The 22,394-nt window shown below is 43.3% G+C and overlaps 1 protein-coding gene across 1 annotated transcript; it reads left to right on the top strand.

Moving 5' to 3' along the window:
• The first annotated feature begins 17,455 nt into the window (after positions 1-17,455).
• On the top strand, positions 17,456-20,206 carry LOC109746587 (desmethyl-deoxy-podophyllotoxin synthase-like). The gene has a single exon (XM_020305704.4). The coding sequence runs from the start codon at positions 17,720-17,722 to the stop codon at positions 19,268-19,270; it is 1,551 nt and encodes a 516-aa protein (XP_020161293.1). The 5' UTR covers positions 17,456-17,719; the 3' UTR covers positions 19,271-20,206.
• The last annotated feature ends 2,188 nt before the right edge of the window (positions 20,207-22,394 follow it).

Below are 22,394 nucleotides of genomic sequence, written 5' to 3'. Positions count from 1 at the left end.
GGGACTAAAGCTCAGCCTTCTGTCCCGGTTCGAGCCAAGAACCGGGACCAATGGTTGTGGGCCAGGAGCGAGGATCATTGGTCCCGGTTCGTGCCTAGAACCGGGACAAATGGGTCCATACGAACCGGGACCAATGCCCACGAGGCCCCGGCCGGCCCCCTGGGCTCACGAACCGGGACAAATGGCCCCATGGGTCCCGGTTCGTGACTGAACCGGGACTAATGGGCTTGCCATGCCCGAACGAAAGCCCTGTTTTCTACTAGTGGGAGGTGATATGGATGAGAGTCATGCACGGCTCCGGTCGATGCCAATGGCGACGACACCCGTGGGTGTCATGCCCCTCCCTAGAGGCGTCGTTGTGGTGTGTTGGCACCTCGCCCTCTCCAACTTGATTTGTTGCCTCCAAGCGAAAGCCTAGATTCGGTCCCGGATCGGCGACCACGGCGTCCTCAGCGTCGCTCCTCTGTTGGGGGCATCGTTTTCTTGGAGACTTGACTTGGAGGTCTGCTTCTGGTTCCTTTTATGCTCACCGCGGTCCTATCTTCTTCTTTAGGGACACTATGTATGCTACCGTGTTGTGGTGGGAGCAGACCTACCCTTCTTTTAATTTACCCTCTCCCTTCTACAAACCCAAGACACAGTTTGCGTGCTCTCGCAAAAAATGGATAGCATGCATGGGTGAAACACATGCTTGTCACTAGAGAACAAAGTGAAGGAAATATGCCCTAGAGGCAATAATAAAGTTGTTATTTATATTTCCTTATATCATGATAAATGTTTATTATTCATGCTAGAAGTGTATTAACCGGAAACTTAATACATATGTGAATACATAAACAAAACAGAGTGTCCCTAGTATACCTCTACTTGACTAGCTCGTTAATCAAAGATGGTTAAGTTTCCTAGCCATAGACATGTGTTGTCATTTGATGAACGGGATCACATCATTAGAGAATGATGTGATGGACAAGACCCATCCGTTATCTTAGCACTATGATCGTTTAGTTTGTTGCTATTGCTTTCTTCATGACTTATACATGTTCCTATGACTATGAGATTATGCAACTCCCGAATACCGGAGGAACACTTAGTGTGCTATCAAACGTCACAACGTATCTGGGTGATTATAAAGATGCTCTACAGGTGTCTCCGATGGTGTTTGTTGAGTTGGCATAGATCGAGATTAGGATTTGTCACTCCGAGTATCGGAGAGGTATCTCTGGGCCCTCTCGGTAATGATCATCACTATAAGCCTTGCAAGCAATGTGACTAATGAGTTAGTTGCGGGATGATGCATTACGGAACGAGTAAAGAGACTTGCCGGTAACGAGATTGAACTAGGTATGATGATACCGACGATTGAATCTCGGGCAAGTAACATACCGATGACAAAGGGAACAACGTATGTTGTTATGCGGTTTGACCGATAAAGATCTTCGTAGAATATGTAGGAGCCAATATGAGCATCCAGGTTCCGCTATTGGTTATTGACTGAAGATGTGTCTCAGTCATTTTTACATAGTTCTCGAACCCGTAGGGTCCGCACGCTTAACGTTCGATGATGATTTGTATTATGAGTTATGTGATTTGATGTACCGAAGTTTGTTCGGAGTCCCGGATGAGATAACGGACATGACGAGAAGTCTCGAAATGGTTGAGAGGTAAAGATTCATATATTGAAAGGTTGCATTCGGACATCGGAATGGTTCCGAGTGATTCGGGCATTTTTCCAGAGTACTGGGAGGTTACCGGAACCCCCCTGATACGTCTCCAACGTATCTATAATTTATGAAGTATTCATGCCATGTTTACAATAGTTTTATATGATTTTGGTATGATTGATTAGAACTACCCCGGACTGACGCTGTTTTCAGCAGAACTACCGTGGTGTTGTTTTTGTGCAGAAATAAAAGTTCTCGGAATGCGATGAAAATCAATGGAGAATTTTTCTAGAAAATATAAAAAATATTGGAACAAAAATCTACCGGAGGGGAGTCCCGTGGGCCCCACGAGGGTGGGGCGCGCCCCCCTATCTCGTGGCCGCCTCGAGGGCCCCCTGACTTGTTTTCGATGCCATCTTCTCCTATAAATATAGAAACCTTCAGAAAAAACCTAGATCGGAAGTTCCGCCGCCGCAAGCCTCTGTAGCCACGAGAAATCAATCTAGGCCCTCTTTGGCACCCTGCCGGAGGGGGCCATCATCACCGGAGGCCATGGAGGAGGATCCCGGAGGGGCCATCATCGCCATGAAGGCCAAGGACCAGAGGGAGAACCTCTCGCCATCCATGGGGGAGGCCATGGAGGAGGAAGCACAAGGGGGAGAACCTCTCCTCCTCTCTCTCGGTGGTGCCGGAGTGCCATCGGGAGGGGAATCATCGCCGCGGTGATCGTCTTCATCAACATCACCATCCTCATCTATTTTACGTGGTCCACTCTCCCGCACCCCGCTATAATCCCTACTTGAATATGGTGCTTTATGCCACATATTATGATCCAATGATGTGTTGCCATCCTATGATGGAGTAGATATCCTTTGTCTTTGGGTTGATTGATGATCTAGATTGGTACGAGTTGTATGTTTTTTTTGGTGCTGTCCTATGGTGCCCTCCGTGTCGCGCAAGCGTGAGGGATTTCCGCTGTAGGGTGTTGCAATACGTTCATGATTCGCTTATAGTGGGTTGCTTGAGTGACAGAAGCATAAACCCGAGTAAGGGGGTTGTGGCGTATGGGATAAAGGGGACTTGATATGTTAATGCTATGGTTGGGTTTTACCTTAATGATCTTTAGTAGTTGCGGATGCTTGCTAGAGTTCCAATCATAAGTGCATATGATCCAAGAAGAGAAATTATGTTAGCTTATGCCTCTCCCTCATATGAAATTGCAATGACGACTACCGGTCTTGTTAACAATTGCCTAGGATAATTCCGCACACCGACCCATCATTATTCCACACTCGCTATTTATAATATTTAGTAATATACTCTAACTTTATGATAACAGCACCTAGTTTTATGTTTTAGCTCTCCGATATCATGCTAAGTTATCCTCTTCATACCCACAACGTAGTTTTATTTCTCGTTTCTAGTTGGAAGCAAACGCTCGGTGTACGTAGAGTCGTATCAGTGGCAGATAGGACTTGAGAGAATATTGATCTTACCTTTAGCTCCTTGTGGGTTTGATACTCCATACTTATCACTTCCACCTTTGGGAATTGCTACGATGATTCCCTGCACTTGGCGATTATCACGCTCTTTTCTAGCGCCGTTGCTGGGGAGCAATAGCGTGGGGTTGGTATTCTCGTGTGTGCTTGTTTGCTTTCTTCACTAAGTAGATTTTTGTTTTTCCTTTTTGTTTCTGTTTAGTTGTGGGTGAAACATACAAAAAAATAAAGAATGAAAATACAAAAAATTTACTTGCCTTCCATGCCTAAATTTTTTTCAATAAAAGAAGTGATTGGAAGATTATGCATTGAAGAAGTGAGGGTCGACCTTGAGCACTTGTGTTCATGCTCATGGAAACAATGTAAAAATTTCATGGAAGCTTCTCTGAAAATAATTATCTCCTTATATATATCCATTGTATTATAAAAATAATGTGCCAAGCTTTGGTTTTAGGATGATTAGATTGCTTGTTTACTTTGTGCAGTACAAAAACAGAAACTTTGGCTGTAGTACGTGAATTTACATTTTTTACTGGAAGGTCAAATGGGGCTGAAACTTTTTGCACATTACTTCTGTACAAAATTTTCAAATTTTCATATATTTTTAGATTTTTTTGGAGTTACAGAAGTTTACTAAACTGCTAGATTACTACAGACTGTTCTTTTTTTGACAGATTCTGTTTTCTATGTGTTGATCGCTTATTTTGATGAATCTATGGGTAGTATCGGGGGTATGAACCATATGAAGTTGGAATACAGTATATAAAGTGCTAATATGAAATTGGAATGAGTTTGCAACAGTACCTAAAGGTAGTGATTTGCTTTAGTATACTAACGGATCTCACAAAGTTTTTGTTAAGTTTTTGTGGATGAAGTGTTCGAAGAACGAGGAGTTACCGATGTGAGAAGAATAAAGAGAGGCAAGAGTTCAAGCTTGGGGATGCCCAAGGCACCCCAAGTAAATATTCCAAGGATACTCAAGCATCTAAGCTTGGGGATGCCCCGGTTGGCATCCCATCTTTCTTCTTCAACAATTATCGGTATACCTCGGTTTTTGTTTTGTTCACATGATTTGTGTCCCTTGTGTTTTTCTTTTTCTTTAAGAACCATGCTAGTATGAGATGTCCCTTCATGGATTTACAGAATGATTCATGTGCTTCACTTATATCTTTTGAGTATGACCTTATAGAATGCTCTTTGCGCTTCTTTTGAGTTTGGTTTTATAGAATGCTTCGTGTGCTTCACTTATATATTTTGAGCTTGGATATTGGTTAGTCTATATTAATTGTAGAATGATCCATTAACTTCACTTATATCTTTTGGAGTATGAATAATACTATCATCTAAAGAGGGTTTGGAAGAGTGTCAACTTTAGGAATTAGTGATCCCACTATTCCGAATGAGAAGAATTTTCCTTATGTGGAGAGTAGAAAATTTTCTATGCTTGTAGATCATGAAAAGAATGCTTTATGTGATGGTTATATTGTTGAATTAATTCATGATGCTACTAAAAATTATTATGAGGGAGGAATATATGCTTGTAGGAGTTGCAATAATATCAAGTTTCCTCTCTATGTGCTTAAAGTTTTGAAGTTATACTTGTTTTGCCTTCCTATGCTAGTTGATCCTTGTTCCTATAAATTGTGTGCTCACAAAATCCCTAGGTATAGGAAGTGGGTTAGTTTTAAATGTGCTAGTCATATTCTTCATGATGGTCTCTTTATGTTTCAATTCTTATCTTTTATGTGAGCATCATTGAAATCATCCTGCCTAGCTAAAAGGCATTAAAGAAAAGCGCTTGTTGGGAGACAACCCAATATTTACCCTTACTGTTTTTATGTGTTCACATGATTAAACTACTGTAGTAATCATGTATTATAGCTTTTGTTTCAATAAAGTGCCAAGTAAGACCTTTGGAAAGACTTGGGTGAGAGTTAATGTGATCTTGCTGTAAACAGAAACTCTGTGCTCACGGGATTAGCTACCATTTTTTACTGAAGAGTGCTTTTGAGTTGATTATTTTTAAAGAAGATTAATAGAAAAATTCCTCACGTCCACCAATTTATTTCATAATTTTTGGAGTAGCAGAAGTATGGTTTCTGTTCAGATCATTACAGACTGTTCTATTTCTGACAGATTCTATTATCATTGCATAGTTTGCTTTTTTCTAGTTTCTATGGCTTATATTTCTCAATATAAATTGTAGAAATGATATGGTACAGTAAGAATTGTGTGAGAACAATTATGAACCTTGTCTTTGACAGTACCAAAGTGAATGGTTTACTCTTTATCATACTAACCTATCTCACAAAGTTCCGTTAAGTTTTGTGTGATTGAAGTTTTCAAGCTTTGGTTGAGATATCGATATGAGGAGGATAAGGAGTGGAAAGACCCTAAGCTTGGGGATGCCCAAGGCACCCCAAGGTAATATATAAGAAAGACTCAAGCGCCTAAGCTTGGGGATGCCACGGAAGGCATCCCCTCTTTCGTCTTCAAAACTATCGGTATACCTTACTCGGAGCTATATTTTTATTCGTCACATGATATGTGTTTTGCTTGGAGCATATTTTCAATTTTACTTGCTGTTTGAATAAAATCATTGGATCTGAAATATTGAATGAAAAAGAATCCTCCCATGGCTAGTTAATTATTTGACTACTCAGTGTTCTTCACTTATATCTTTTTGGAGTAGTTTGTCGTTTACTCACGTGCTTCACATATATCCTATGAGTAAATGGTTGAATGAATTGAATATCATTAATCTGAATTTATATACGTTTCATATGCTTAAAACATGGGGAGTAATGACTTCACACATAATAAGTATAGGTAGTAAACTTATTGAAAGTTAGCAAACGCAGAATTGGTCACTTGAACAATTCATGAAAGAATATTGAAGGAAGAGAGATTTCACATATAAATATACTATCCTGGACATCTTTTGTAATTCTGAGCACTCATTTAAATATGACATGCTAAAAAGCTGATGTTGGACAAGGAAGACAAGTTAATGGGTTATGTTTTCCTATATCGAAACGTTATATTGTCTTGGATCATCCAACATGTTGAGCTTGACTTTCCCTCTCATGCTAGCCAAATTCTTTGCACCAAGTAGAGATACTACTTGTGCTTCCAAACATTCCTTAACCCAGTATTGCCATGAGAGTCCACCATACCTACCTATGGATTGAGTAAGATCCTTCAAGTAAGTTGTCATCGGTGCATGCAATAAAAAATGCTCTCTAAATGTGTATGATCTATTAGTGCGAAGAAAATAAGCATTATACGAACTTGTGATAGGGAAGAAATAAAAGCGACGGACTGCATAATAAAGGTCTTTATCACAAGAGGCAATATAAAGTGACGTTTTTTTGCATTAAGATTTTGTGCATCCAACCATAAAAGCGCATGACAACCTCTGCTTCCCTCTGCGAAGGGCCTATCTTTTACTTTTATCTTCTACCCTTATACAAGAGTCATGGTGATCATCACCTTTCCTTTTTACACTTTTTCCTTTGGCAAGCACTTTGTGTTGGAGCGATCCGGATATATATATATCCACTTGGATGTAGGTTTTCATAAAGTATTATTGTTGACATTACCCTTGAGGTAAAAGGTTGGGAAGCGAAACTATAAGCCCCTATCTTTCTCTGTGTCCGATTAAAACTTTGAACCCATAAATATCACGTGAGTGTTAGCAATTGTGAAAGATTAAATGATAGTTATGTGGAGTTTGCTGAATCAAAGCTCTTACGTAGACCCTTCCCGAAATAAGATGAATTGCAATTGTTTGATGACTAAGAGCACTGTTTGTTAGTTTTCAAGAAAGTTTATGATCTATACTTTAACATGTGAATAGCTTGTTACTTGATCATGAAAAGTTTTATGAGATGAGCTACTGTTATGACATATAATGATGCTAGAAAAGGTGATTGAAATTATCATTGATCAAACTTGTGCACCTGCTAGCATTCACACTTCATAAATTATTTCTTTTATCACTTACCTACTTGAGGACGAGCAGGAATTAAGCTTGGGGATGTTGATACGTCTCCAACGTACCTATAATTTATGAAGTATTCATGCCATGATTACAATAGTTTTATATGATTTTGGTATGATTTGATTAGAACTAACCCGGACTGACACTGTTTTCAGCAGAACTACCGTGGTGTTGTTTTTGTGCAGAAATAAAAGTTCTCGGAATGCGATGAAAATCAACGGAGAATTTTACTGGAAAATATAAAAAGTACTGGAACAAAAATCTACCGGAGGGGAGTCCCGTGGGCCCCACGAGGGTGGGGGCGCGCCCCCCTATATCGTGGCCGCCTCGGGGACCCCCCTGACTTGTTTTCGACGCCATCTTCTCCTATAAATATAGAAACCTTCAGAAAATAACCTAGATCAGAAGTTCCGCTGCCGCAAGCCTGTGTAGCCACGAGAAATCAATCTAGGCCCTCTCTGGCACCCGGCCGGAGGGGGCCATCATCATCGGAGGCCATGGAGCAGGATCCCGGAGGGGCCATCATCACCATGAAGGCCAAGGACCAGAGGGAGAACCTCTCCCCATCCATGGGGGAGGCCATGGAGGAGGAAGCACAAGGGGGAGAACCTCTCCTCCTCTCTCTCGGTGGTGCCGGAGTGCCATCGGGAGGGGAATCATCGCCGTAGTGATCGTCTTCATCACCATCACCATCATCATCACCATCATCATCTATTTTACGCGGTCCACTCTCCCGCACCCCGTTGTAATCCCTACTTGAACATGGTGCTTTATGCCACATATTATGATCCAATGATGTGTTGCCATCCTATGATGTTTTGAGTAGATATCCGTTGTCTTTGGGTTGATTGATGATCTAGATTGGTACGAGTTGTATGTTTTATTTTGGTGCTGTCCTATGGTGCCCTCCGTGTCGCGCAAGCGTGAGGGATTTCCGCTGTAGGGTGTTGCAATACGTTCATGATTCGCTTATAGTGGGTTGCTTGAGTGATAGAAGCATAAACCCGAGTAAGGGGGTTGTGGCGTATGGGATAAAGGGGACTTGATATGTTAATGCTATGGTTGGGTTTTACCTTAATGATCTTTAGTAGTTGCGGATGCTTGCTAGAGTTCCAATCATAAGTGCATATGATCCAAGAAGAGAAAGTATGTTAGCTTATGCCTCTCCCTCATATGAAATTGCAATGACGACTACCGGTCTTGTTAACAATTGCCTAGGATAATTCCGCACACCGACCCATCATTATTCCACACTCGCTATTTATAATATTTAGTAATATATTCTAACTTTATGATAACAACACCTATTTTTATGGTTTAGCTCTCCGATATCATGCAAAGTTATCCTCTTCATACCCACAACATAGTTTTATTTCTCGTTTCTAGTTGGAAGCAAACATTCGGTGTACGTAGAGTTGTATCAGTGGCAGATAGGACTTGAGAGAATATTGATCTTACCTTTAGCTCCTTGTGGGTTCGACTCTCCATACTTATCACTTCCACCTTTGGGAATTGCTACGATGATTCCCTGCATTGGGGATTATCACCCCCGGGGAAAGATATGGGCCTGATGGGCCATAGGAGGGAGGCTAACCAGCCCACAAGGGGCTGGTGCGCCCCCCACAAGGGAGGAGGCCGAATTGGACTTGGGAAGGGGGCGCCACCCCCTTTCCTTCTCCTACTCCCTTTCCTTCCCCTTTTCCCCCTCCGGTAGAAGGAAAAAAGGGTGGGGCCGAATCCTACTAGGACTGGAGTCCTAGTAGGATTCCCCTCTCCCCGGCGCGCCCCTTGTTGGCCGGCCTCCTCCTCCCCTCCTTTATATACGGGGGCAGGGGGCACGCCAAAGGCACAACAGACAATCTCTTAGCCGTGTGCGGTGCCCCCTCCACAGTTCAACACCTCGGTCATATCATCGTAGTGCTTAGGTGAAGCCCTGCGCCGGTAACTTCATCATCACCGTCACCACGCCGTCATGCTAACGAAACTCTCCCTCGGCCTCAACTGGATCAAGAGTTCGAGGGACGTCACAGAGCTGAACGTGTGCAGATCGCGGAGGTGCCGTGTGTTCGGTACTTGGATCGGTTGGATCGCGAAGACGTTCGACTACATCAACCGCGTTACTAAATGCTTCCCCTTTCGGTCTACGAGGGTATGTAGACACACTCTCCCCGCTCGTTGCTATGCTTCTCCTAGATAGATCTTGCATGATCGTAGGCAATTTTTTTGAAATACTACGTTCCCCAACAGTGGCATCCGAGCCAGGTCTATGCGTAGATGTTATATGCACGAGTAGAACACAAAGAGTTGTGGGCGATAATAGTCATACTGCTTACCAGCATGTCATACTTTGATTCGGCGGTATTGTTGGATGAAGCGGCCCAGACCGACATTACATGACCGCGTTCATGAGACTGGTTCTACCGCCGTGCTTCGCACACAGGTGGCTAGTGGGTGTCTGTTTCTCCAACATTAGTTGAATCAAGTGTGACTACGCCCAGTCCTTGTTGAAGGTTAAAATAGCACACTTGATAAGAAATCGTTGTGCTTTTGATGCGTAGGTAAGAAAGGTTCTTGCTAAGCCCGTAGCAGCCACGTAAAACTTGCAACAACAAAGTAGAGGACATCTAACTTGTTTTTGCAGGGCTTGCTGTGATGTGATATGGTCAATACGTGATAATATATAATTTGTTGTATGAGATGATCATGTTTTGTAACAGTTATCGGCAACTGGCAGGAGCCATATGGTTGTCGCTTTATTGTATGAAATGCAATCGCCATGTAATTGCTTTACTTTATCACTAAACGGTAGCGATAGTCATAGAAGCAATAGTTGGCGAGACGACGACGATGCTTCGATGGAGATCAAGGTGTCAAGTCGGCGAGGATGGTGATCATGACGGTGCTTTGGAGATGGAGATCAAAGGCACAAGATGATGATGGCCATATCATATCACTTATTTTGATTGCATGTGATGTTTATCTTTTATGCATCTTATTTTTCTTAGTACGGCGGTAGCATTATAAGATGATCTCTCACTAAAATTTCAAGGTATAAGTGTTCTCCCTGAGTATGCACCGTTCCGACAGTTCTTCGTGCTGAGACACCACGTGATGATCGGGTGTGATAAGCTCTCTACGTTCACATACAACGGGTGCAAGCCAGTTTTGCACACGCAGAATACTCGGGTTAAACTTGACGAGCCTAGCATATGCAGATATGACCTCGGAACACTGAGACCGAAAGGTCGAGCGTGAATCATATAGTAGATATGATCAACATAGTGATGTTCACCATTGAAAACTACTCCATCTCACGTGATGATCGGACATGGTTTAGTTGATATGGATCATGTGATCATTTAGATGACTAGAGGGATGTCTAACTAAGTGGGAATTCTTAAGTAATATGATTAAATTGAACTTTAATTTATCATGAACTTAGTCCTGATAGTATTTGCATAACTATGTTGTAGATCAATAGCTCGCGATGTAGCTCCCTGTTTATTTTTGATATGTTCCTAGAAAGTAAGTTGAAAGATGATAGTAGCAATGATGCGGACTTGGTCCGTGATCAGAGGATTATCCTCATTGCTGCACAGAAGAATTATGTCCTTGATGCACTGCTAGGTGACAGACCTATTGCAGGAGCAGATACAGATGTTATGAATGTTTGACAAAGCTCGGTATGATGACTACTTGATAGTTTAGTGCACCATGATTTACGGCTTAGAACCGGGATTTCAAAAATGTTTTGAAACACCACGGAGTATATGAGATGTTCCAAGAGCTGGAATTGGTATTTCAGACTCATGCCCGAGTCGAGAGGTATGAGACCTATGACAAAGTACTTAGCCTACAAGATGGAGGAGAATAGCTCAACTAGTGAGCATGTGCTCAGAATGTCTGAGTACTACAATCGCTTGAATCAAGTGGGAGTTAATATTCCAGATAAGATAGTGATTGACAGAGTTCTCTAGTCACTATCACCAAGTTACTAGAACTCCGTGGTGAACTATAATATGCAAGGGATAACGGAAACGGTTCCCAAGCTCTTCGCAATGCTGAAATCGGCGAAGGTAGAAATCAAGAAAAAAGCATCAAGTGTTGATGGTTGACAAGACTGCTAGTTTCAAGTAAAAGGAAAGAAAGGGAACTTCAAGAAAGAATGGCAAGCAAGTTGCCACTCCCATGAAGAAGCCCAAAGCTAGACCCAAGCCTGAAACTGAGTGCTTCTACTGCAAAGGAAATGGTCACTAGAAGTGGAACTGCCCTAGATACTTGGCGGATAAGAAGGATGGCAAAGTGAAGAAAGGTATATTGGATATACATGTTATTGATGTGTACTTTACTAGTGTTTATAGCAACCCCTCGGTATTTGATACTGGTTCAGTTGCTAAGAGTAGTAACTCGAAACGCGAGTTGCAAAATAAAAAGAAACTAGTTAAGGGCGAGGTGATGATGTGTGTTGGAAGTGATTCCAAGGTTTATAAGATCACCATCGCACACTCCCTTTACCTTCGGGATTAGTGTTGAACCTAAAATAAATGTTATTTGGTGTTTGCGTTGAGCATGAATATGATTGGATCATGTTTATTGCAATATGGTTATCCATTTAAGTCAAAGAATAATTGTTGTTCTATTTACATGAATAAAACCTTCTATGGTCATACACTCAATATAAATGGTTTATTGAATCTCGATCGTAGTGATACACATATTCATAAATATTGAAGCCAAAAGATGCAAAATTAATAATGATAGTGCAACTTATTTGTGGCACTGCCGTTTAGGTCATATTGGTGTAAAGCACATGAAGAAACTCCATGCTGATGGGCTTTCGGAATCACTTGATTATGAATCACTTGATGCTTGCGAACCATGCCTCATGGGCAAGATGACTAAGACTCCGTTCTCTGGAACAATGGAGCAAGCAACTGACTTATTGGAAATAATACATACTGATGTATGCGGTCCGATGAGTGTTGAGGCTCGCGGCGGGTATCGTTATTTTTTGACCTTCACAGATGATTTGAGCAGATATGGGTATATCTACTTGATGAAACATAAGTCTGAAACATTTGAAAAGTTCAAAGAATTTCAGAGTGAAGTGGAAAATCATCATAACAAGAAAATAAAGTTTCTACGATCTGATCGTGGAGGTGAATATTTGAGTCATGAGTTTGGTATTCATTTGAAACAATATGGAATAGTTTCGCAACTCACGCCACCTGGAACACCCCAGCGAAATGGTGTGTCCGAATGTCGTAACCGTACTTTATTAGATATGGTGCGATATATGATGTCTCTTACCGATTTACCACTATCGTTTTGGGGTTATGCATTAGAGACAACTGCATTCACGTTAATAGGGCACCATCTAAATCCGTTGAGACAACACCATATGAACTGTGGTTTGGCAAGAAACCTAAGCTGTCGTTTCTTAAAGTTTGGGGCGGCGATGCTTATGTGAAAAAGTTTCAACCTGATAAGCTCGAGCCCAAATCGGAGAAATGTGTCTTCATCGGATACCCAAAGGAAACCTGTTGGGTACACCTTCTATCACAGATCCGAAGGCAAGATATTCGTTGCTAAAAATGGATACTTTCTAGAGAAGGAGTTTCTCTCGAAAGAAGTGAGTGGGAGGAAAGTAGAACTTGAAGAGGTAATTGTACCTTCTCCCGAATTGGAAAGTAGTTCAACACAGAAATCAGTTCCAGTGATTCCTACACCAATTAGTGAGGAAGCTAATGATGATAATCATGAAACTTCAGATCAAGTTACTACCGAACCTCGTAGGTCAACCAGAGTACGGTCCGCACCAGAGTGGTATGGTAATCCTGTTCTGGAAGTCATGTTACTAGACCATGACGAACCTACGAACTATGAGGAAGCGATGATGAGCCCAGATTCCGCAAAATGGCTTGAGGCCATGAAATCTGAGATAGGATCCATATATGAGAACAAAGTGTGGACTTTGGTGGACTTGCCCGATGAGCGGCAAGCCATTAAGAATAAATGGATCTTCAAGAGGAAGACGGACGCTGATAGTAGTGATACTATCTACAAAGCTCGAATTGTCGAAAAAGGTTTTTGACAAGTTTAAGGTGTTGACTACGATGAGATTTTCTCACTTGTATCGATGCTTAAAAGTCTGTCCGAATCATGTTAGCAATTGCCGCATTTTATGAAATTTGGCAAATGGATGTCAAACCTGCATTCCTTAATGGATTTCTTAAAGAAGAGTTGTATATGATGCAACCAGAAGGTTTTGTCGATCCTAAAGGTCCTAACAAAGTGTGCAAAGCTCCAGCGATCCATCTATGGACTGGTGCAAGCATCTCGGAGTTGGAATATACGCTTTGATGAGTTGATCAAAGCATATAGTTTTATACAGACTTGCGGTGAAGCCTGTATTTACAAGAAAGTGAGTGGGAGCACTACATCCTTTCTGATAAGTATATGTGAATGACATATTATCGATCGGAAATGATGTAGAATTTTCTGGAAAGCATAAAGGAGTGTTTGAAAGGAGTTTTTCAAAGAAAGACCTCGGTGAACCTGCTTACATATTAAGCATCAAGATCTATAGAGATAGATCAAGACGCTTGATAAAAATTTTCAATGAGTACATACCTTGACAAATTTTTGAAGTAGTTCAAAATGGAACAGTCAAAGAAAGAGTTCTTTCCTGTGTTGCAAGGTGTGAAGTTGAGTAAGACTCAAAGCCCGACCACGGCAGAAGATAGAGAGAGAATGAAAGTCATTCCCTATGCCTCAACCATAGGTTCTATAAAGTATGCTATGCTGTGTACCAAACCTATTGTGTACCTCACCATGAGTTTGGCAAGAGGGTACAATAGTGATCCAGGAGTGGATCACTGGACAACGGTCAAAATTATCCTAAGTGGAATAAGGACATGTTTCTCGGTTATGGAAGTGACAAAAAGGTTCGTCGTAAAGGGTTACGTCGATGCAAGCTTTGACACTGATCCAGATGACTCTAGGTCTCAATCTGGATACATATTGAAAGTGGGAGCAATTAGATAGAGTAGCTCCATGCAGATCATTGTAGACATAGAAATTTGCAAAATACATACGGATCTGAAAGTGGCAGACCTGTTGACTAAACCTCTCTCACAAGCAAAACATGATCACACCTTAGTACTCTTTGAGTGTTAATCACATGGCGATGTGAACTAGATTATTGACTCTAGTAAATCCTTTGGGTATTGGTCACATGGCGATGTGAACTATAGAGTGTTAAATCACATGACGATGTGCACTATTGGTGTTAAATCACATGGCGATGTGAACTAGATTATTGACTCTAGTGCAAGTGGGAGACTGAAGGAAATATGCCCTAGAGGCAATAATAAAGTTGTTATTTATATTTCCTTATATCATGATAAATGCTTATTATTCATGCTAGAATTGTATTAACCGGAAACTTAATACATGTGTGAATACATAGACAAAACATAGTGTCCCTAGTATGCCTCTACTTGACTAGCTCGTTAATCAAAGATGGTTAAGTCTCCTAGCCATAGACATGTGTTGTCATTTGATGAATGGGATCACATCATTAGAGAATGATGTGATGGACAAGACCCATCCATTAGCTTAGCACTATGATCGTTTAGTTTGTTGCTATTGCTTTCTTCATGACTTATACATGTTCATATGACTATGAGATTATGCAACTCCCGAATACCGGAGGAACACTTAGTGTGCTATCAAATGTCACAACGTAATTGGGTGATTATAAAGATGCTCTACAGGTGTCTCCGATGGTGTTTCCTGAGTTGGCATAGATCGAGATTAGGATTTGTCACTCCGAGTATCAGAGAGGTATCTCTGGGCCCTCTCGGTAATGATCATCACTATAAGCCTTGCAAGCAATGTGACTAATGAGTTAGTTGCGGGATGATGCATTACGGAACGAGTAAAGAGACTTGCCGGTAACGAGATTGAACTAGGTATGATGATACCGATGATCGAATCTCGGGCAAGTAACATACCGATGACAAAGGGAACAACGCATGTTGTTATGCGGTTTGACCGATAAAGATCTTCGTAGAATATGTAGGAGCCAATATGAGCATCCAGGTTCCGCTATTGGTTATTGAGCGAAGATGTGTCTCGGTCATGTCTACATAGTTCTCAAACCCGTAGGGTCCGCACGCTTAACGTTCGATGATGATTTGTATTATGAGTTATGTGATTTGATGTACCGAAGTTTGTTCGGAGTCCCGGATGAGATCACAGACATGAAGAGGAGTCTCGAAATGGTCGAGAGGTAAAGATTCATATATTGAAAGGTTGCATTCGGACATCGGAATGGTTCCGAGTGATTCGGGCATTTTTCCGGAGTACCGGGAGGTTACCGGAACCCCCCGGGGAAAGATATGGGCCTTATGGGCCATAGGAGGGAGGCTAACCAGCCCACAAAGGGCTGGTGCGCCCCCCACAAGGGAGGAGGCCGAATTGGACTTGGGAAGGGGCGCCACCCCCCTTTCCTTCTCCTACTCCCTCCCCTTTCCCTTTTCCCCCTCCGGTAGAAGGAAAAAAGGGTGGGGCCGAATCCCACTAGGACTGGAGTCCTAGTAGGATTCCCCTCTCCCCGGCGTGCCCCTTGTTGGACGGCCTCCTCCTCCCCTCCTTTATATACGGGGGCAGGGGGGCACCCCAAAGGCACAACAGACAATCTCTTAGCCGTGTGCGGTGCTCCCCCTCCACAGTTCAACACCTCAGTCATATCATCGTAGTGCTTAGGCGAAGCCCTGCGCCGGTAACTTTATCATCACCGTCACCACGCCATCGTGCTGACGAAACTCTCCCTCGGCCTCAACTGGATCAAGAGTTCGAGGGACGTCACCGAGCTGAATGTGTGCAGATCACGGAGGTGCCGTGCGTTCGGTACTTGGATCGGTTGGATCGCGAAGACGTTTGACTACATCAACCGCGTTACTAAACACTTCTGCTTTCGGTCTATGAGGGTATGTAGACGCACTCTCCCTGCTCGTTGCTATGCTTCTCCTAGATAGATTTTGCGTGATCCTAAGCAATTTTTTTGAAATACTACGTTCCCCAACACAAAGTCCAACTTGTGATTCATTTCAGAATTTAGAGAGGGGTGCGGGAAGGAGACCCCTGTCCCCCATTTACGGAACTACTTTCCACACGACGTTCATCTTGTCAATCCTTTGAACGATTGATGATCCAAAGGTTCAGCTCCATGCACCGAACGTGATGAAAGGCCGTGGTGAATCGTCATGGAAAAGTTGTCCAAAGAGTATCGTCCTTGTAGCATTGCTTCCCCATTTATTCAATTAACTTACGCAAAGATGGGGCATGCAGTAGGTCTGTAGAGGGGTATGGCTATAAAAGGATAGTGAGTGAACGTTCTCCGAAAACGGTATTTGCAGCGAATGCTTTGTGGCGTGTCCGACCCCGCACACGAAACTCAGCGCTTGACCAATGTGGGAATCCCCATGGAGCATCGTTCGCTTCATCCACCCCTGAGCGAACGATGCAAATCTTGAACAGGTGACATTCTTTATATAGAGCATGACAATTACTGTGTGTAGCATAGCAGTTCCGTCTCATGTAACACAATTACCGTGTGTAGCATGGCAGTTCCGTCTCATGTGACGTGGCTATTCATGAAATATGTGTGGCAACTTTCTTTACCGTTGGATGACAATTCTATTTGTTGTAGCATGGTAATCCTATTTTGTGAGCATGCCAATTCTTAGCTATGTACGCATTTTCCTATCGTATAGTGCAGCAATTCTCTCTGATGCAACATTTACCATGTTCTAACATCTATAGCATGTCAATTCTTCTATGTTGCACCATGTCAATCCCTCAAATGCCATGATATTTTTTCCTCCTGTTGATAACATTGCCATAACATGGCATTTCACTCTAATATAGTATGGCAAATTCTTTTTGTGGAAGTAAAGAAGATGTTGAGGAGGGGGGAGGAAGGCTAGTGGTGTGTCCACACGCTACTGACTTCCATGAACGTCACCTTTTGCTTAAGGGGCCGAACGTACATTAGCTATGTATTAACGTTTACTCCCTTTATTGCTAAATATATGACGTTTTGATGGTTCAACTTAGGAATGGAGGACTATAAGAAAGAACCATTTGTCATACAACTGGGCATGTTATTTGTGAGAAATAAATCAGCCCCATAAATATGGAGTAATTGTAGTGTAATGTCAATAAGAAAAGTTAAACCACAAAAATTTGTAGAAAAACTCATCCAAATAAAGGAAAACTATAAAATCACAAACATCTCTATATGTGTCTGTCAAGATGGTTACAAGTTGCAAATCGCGGTATATGCCAGCTATAGTCGTTGACTTGGAAAGTTGCCGCGTGTTCTTAAAAATAATCACTCGCCATTCACATGCTCCACTTAGTTAAGCACTTCATTAGCTGGTCAACTGGCGTAGTGTCCAGCTACCGCTACCTAGTACTCCTACCTACACACAAGGTAGAGAGCTTCAGGCGCAAAGAAGGAAACTCGACGCACTCCCTACCCAGCCATGGCGAACCAAGAGGCGCATCACCACTATCACCATTACCTCGTCCTGGCCATTATCTTAGTACTCCCTCTCCTCCTCCTCGTCAAGCTCCGTCCGCGCAAGCACGGCGGGGAGAACCCTCCACCGGGGCCATGGCAGCTGCCGGTCATCGGCAGCCTGCACCACCTCGTCGGCGCGCTCCCGCACCGCGCCATGCGCGACCTCGCCCACCGGCTCGACGCGCCGCTCATGCTGCTCCGCCTCGGCGAGCTCCGGGTCGTCGTCGCCTCGTCGGCCGGCGCGGCGCGGGAGGTCATGAAGACCCACGACGCCGCCTTCGCCACGCGGCCGCGCACCGCCACCATCCGCGCGCTCACCAGGGACGGCCTCGGCGTGGCGTTCGCGCCGCACGGCGCGCACTGGCGCGAGATCCGGAAGCTCTGCGTCACCGAGCTGCTCGGCGCGCGCCGGGTCCGGTCCCTCCGGGGGTCACGCGAGGCCGAGGCCGCGAGCCTCGTCGCCTCCGTCGTTGCGTCGCTGGCGGCGTCGGCGTCGGAGCCCGTGAACGTCAGCACGCTCCTCGCAACCTACGTCACCGACGCGGTGGTGCGCGCCGTGGTGGGCGATAGGATCGGGGACCTCCGCGACGAGTTCCTGGATCGCCTGGACGAGGGCGTCAAGGTGGCCGCTGGGTTCAGCCTCGCCGACCTGTTCCCGTCGTCACGTCTCGCGCGCGCGTTCAGCGGGGCGGCACGCCGCGCGGAGGCGCACAGCCGTGAGATGTCTCGGCTCATGGACGGCATCATCGCCGAGCACCGGGAGCGCAAGAGGACGGCCGGCGCTGGCGACGATGACAGAGACCTCCTCGACGTGCTACTGCGGATCCAGGCGGACGGTGGCCTCCGCGCACCTCTCGACATTGGAACCATCCGTGCGGTGATCACGGATCTATTCGGAGCAGGGAGCGAGACCTCGGCGACGACGCTCCAATGGGCCATGGCGGAGCTCATGCGGAGCCCGGCGGCGCTCCGGAGGGCCCAGGCGGAGGTGCGGGGCGCCCTCCCGGGGGAGAGCCGCGTCCGGGAGGAGGTCCTGCCGGAGCTACGCTACCTGCATCTCGTAATCAAGGAGACGCTCCGGCTGCATCCGGCGGTGCCGCTGCTCCTCCCGCGGGAGTGCACGGAGCCCCAGAGCATGCTCGGCCACGACGTTCCCAAGGGCGCCATGGTGCTCGTCAACGCGTGGGCGATCGGGCGGGACACGGCGAGCTGGGGCGTCGACGCCGAGGAGTTCAGGCCGGAGAGGTTCGAAGAGGCCGGCGGCGGCGCTGCGGCGGCAGACTTTCGGGGGGCGGACTTCGAGCTCGTGCCGTTCGGCGCAGGCCGGAGGATGTGCCCAGGGATAACGTTCGGGCTCGCCGTCATGGAGCTCGCGTTGGCGAGCCTCCTCTTCCACTTCGACTGGGAGCTCCCCGGCGGCGCGGGTGGACTGGACATGGCGGAGGCGCTCGGGATCACAGCGAGGAGGAAAAGCGATCTGTGGCTGCATGCCACCGTTCATGTGCCACTTTAGTATATAGCTGTACGGGATCGTTTTGTGTCCGCGCGAGATCGTGTTATCAATCTGCGGCTCTTCTGTTTGATGCTTTGCAGATACCACTTTTGCGTGCACTTTTTCACTTTAGCTATGTGTATATAAGATGGCTGAAAATTGAGTTTGGGCCAGTCGATTTTCCAGACAGTTGATTGCTGCTTCAAGATCTGTGCATCTATTTTTGTTCTTCGGTTTTTTTTTTTGAGTAACCGGTATTTCTAGTCTGCGAATTCGACTGACCTCAGTTTTGGCCCAGTAAGTCCTTAACAGGCTAAATCCCATTACCCATCTCACGACCCAGCCACTCCCTATCTTCTTTTGTTTTCTATCTTAAAGAAAACTATTTTCACCCTAGTTTTTATGCGCTTTCACTTTTTATTTTTAAATTTTATTTTTTGGGTATTATTCGGTTGTTTGCGAGTTTAAATGTATGTACATAAATACTGTATAATATGTGCCAAAATGACACTTTTATACGATTATTTTTTGCATAGGTGCAATTTTAGTTCAAAGTTGTCGTAAGTTAAAACAAACATTTGCTTTCTTCTTTAATGGTCATATCAATGCCACTAATTAATTATTTCTTGTAAAAATTATTATTTTAATTTGTTTTATATTTATTTTCTTTTCTTTCTTCTCTAAGGGTAACACCAGAGGCACTAATGCATTGGTTCTAAGGAAACTTCTTTTTTGCCATAATTCCACAATTATATGCAGACTCTTGCATCTTATAAAAAGTACATTTTTTGTGCATACTGTGTGTAATATTTTTTGATTGTGTGTTATAATTTTTATTTTACTTTTCTTTATTCTTAACGGGTAAATACCAATGTCTATATTCACTCTTTCGTAGGATACTTCATTAATTTGATTTTTTATAGTTTTTATCCCAGTTTATATTTCTTAAAAAAGTAATACCAATGGCACTAATTCATTCCTTCTTATGAATACGTTTTTCAAAAATTCCCTATTATATGATTATTCTTGAATATTTTTTAAAGCACAATTTTTGTGTATATTTTGTGCAAATTTTATCATTGTTTGTTTAATATTTTTGTGCTCCCTCCGTTTTTATTTACTCTGCGTATTAGTTTTGGTCAAAGTTAAGCTTTGTAAACTTTGACCAAAAAAATAGACAAAAATATTAATATATACAATAATATATCAATACCATTAGATTCATTATTGAATGTACTTTCACATCACATAAATTTGTTATGGTAAATGTTTATATTCTATGAACTTGGTCAAACTTTACGAAGTTTGACTTTAGTCAAATCTAATATGCAAAGCAAATAAAAACGGAGGGAGTATTATTTTTTATTTCATTTTGAGGAATACCAAAGCCACTAATTCCTTCATTCTTAGAAAACTTCATTATTTTATTTGTTTTATTTTTTCTTTTCTTTTTTATAAGGGTAATAATAGTAATGCCATTAATTCCTTACTTTTATGTATATATGTTTTTTCAAAAAATGCACTATTATTTTTATTCTTGCATATTCTAAAAAAGCGTATTTTTTGTGTATATTGTGTGCAAATATTGTCATTGTTTGTGTTTGATTTTTATATGATTATTCTTTTATATTCTAAAAAAGTGTAATTTTTGTGTATATTGTGTGCAGATTTTGTCAATGTTTGTTTTAGATTTTTTTTCTTCTTAAAGGGTAAAACCAATGCCGACAATTTGTTCTTTATTAGAGAACTTCATTATTTTGATTTTCTTTTAGTTTTTATTTCGTTTTTTGTTCTTAAAGGGTGATACCACATCCACTAATTCGTTCTTTTTCAGAAAACTTAATTATTTTGATTTTTGTTTTAGTTTATGTTTCATTTCCTTTCTTCTTTTTGGGTAATACTAATACCACTAATTTAGTCATTCTTAGGAAACTTTTTTTTTGAAAAACTCACTATTATATGCTTACAACGAGAAGTTCATTTGTCCTCTTACTTTTATTCCCCCTCACCTTCTTCCTTGAGAGTCGCCGCCCCTAGCCCGGCTCCTTTTCCCTTCTTTAGCGGTGAAGCCACCATGAGCGAGCATGAGAAAGGTAACCATGTATCCGTTCCCATGTAGGTCTACTATTAGGTGTACAACTAGGTTTGGGTGTCTTGCCTTGAAGACGAATCGCGTCATGCCTTGTCTTTGCTCCATTCCGGTGTATTTGAGTAGCGTTCGTCGGATGTTGGCTCTCTCCTATGGTGGCCTTCATTGGTGGAAGGCGCCGGGTCCAATAAGAGGTTCCCCAGTAAGCTCGGTTGCACGATAGACTCTCTCTCTGTGTGTGTGTGTGTGTGTGTGTGTGTGTGCATGCGCGCGCGCGTGTGTGAGTGAGGGGGGTGCGCTGCCATGACAAAGATGTGCCCTGAGATTTGCGGCCGCTTGTCCTCAATCTATGGTGTTGAGGCAAGCGATTGCTAGGTTTGATGTGCTTCGTCCTTCATTGTTTGCCACATCGACCATTACTACCGGAGCAGTGGCTCAAACAAGCAAAAGGCTTCAATTTGCTTCAATCTTCAACCTCTTGTGGGAGGCCCTTTCTCCCTTGCCCAAGTTAGAAAGGACCCAGTCAGGGATGGTGACATCTACGTCTCTGTCAAGGCACCGAGTGTAGCAAGGCTAGAGTGCAATCTAAGGGCATCTCCAATGCAAACCCTTAAACCGCCCGCATCCATCCGGCCACGCGGTTCTAACATGTTTTGCCATCCAACACTGTAACGCCCAAGATGCGGCTATATCTCCCACCTATCGAGGCACGACTTAGAGGCATAACCGCATTTTGGTTTTGTCACAAGAAGGGTCATCTTCACACAATCCCATGTACAAGAACAAGGATGGAATAAATAGTTGGCTTACAATCGCCACGTCACACAATGATCAAATAATTCATACATCAATCAGAGTACACACATAGTCCGACTACGGACAAATCCAAATAAAAAGAAGATAACCCCAAATGTTAAATCCCGATCGTCCCAACTGGGCACCACTACTGATCATCCGGAAACGAAACATAGTAACGGCCAAGGTCCTCGTCGAACTCCCGCTTGAGTTCGGTGGCATCACCTGTACTGGTATCCTCGGCACCTGCAACTGTTTTGG

The sequence above is a fragment of the Aegilops tauschii genome, chromosome 6 (assembly GCF_002575655.3).
Source record: "Aegilops tauschii subsp. strangulata cultivar AL8/78 chromosome 6, Aet v6.0, whole genome shotgun sequence".
Classification (NCBI taxonomy): Eukaryota; Viridiplantae; Streptophyta; class Magnoliopsida; order Poales; family Poaceae; genus Aegilops; species Aegilops tauschii.
This window is presented reverse-complemented; position numbering and strand designations above follow the sequence as displayed.

Excerpts from the sequence above, each read along its gene's own strand:
- LOC109746587 (XM_020305704.4), top strand. The coding sequence starts at position 17,720 with ATGGCGAACCAAGAGGCGCATCACCACTATCACCATTACCTCGTCCTG.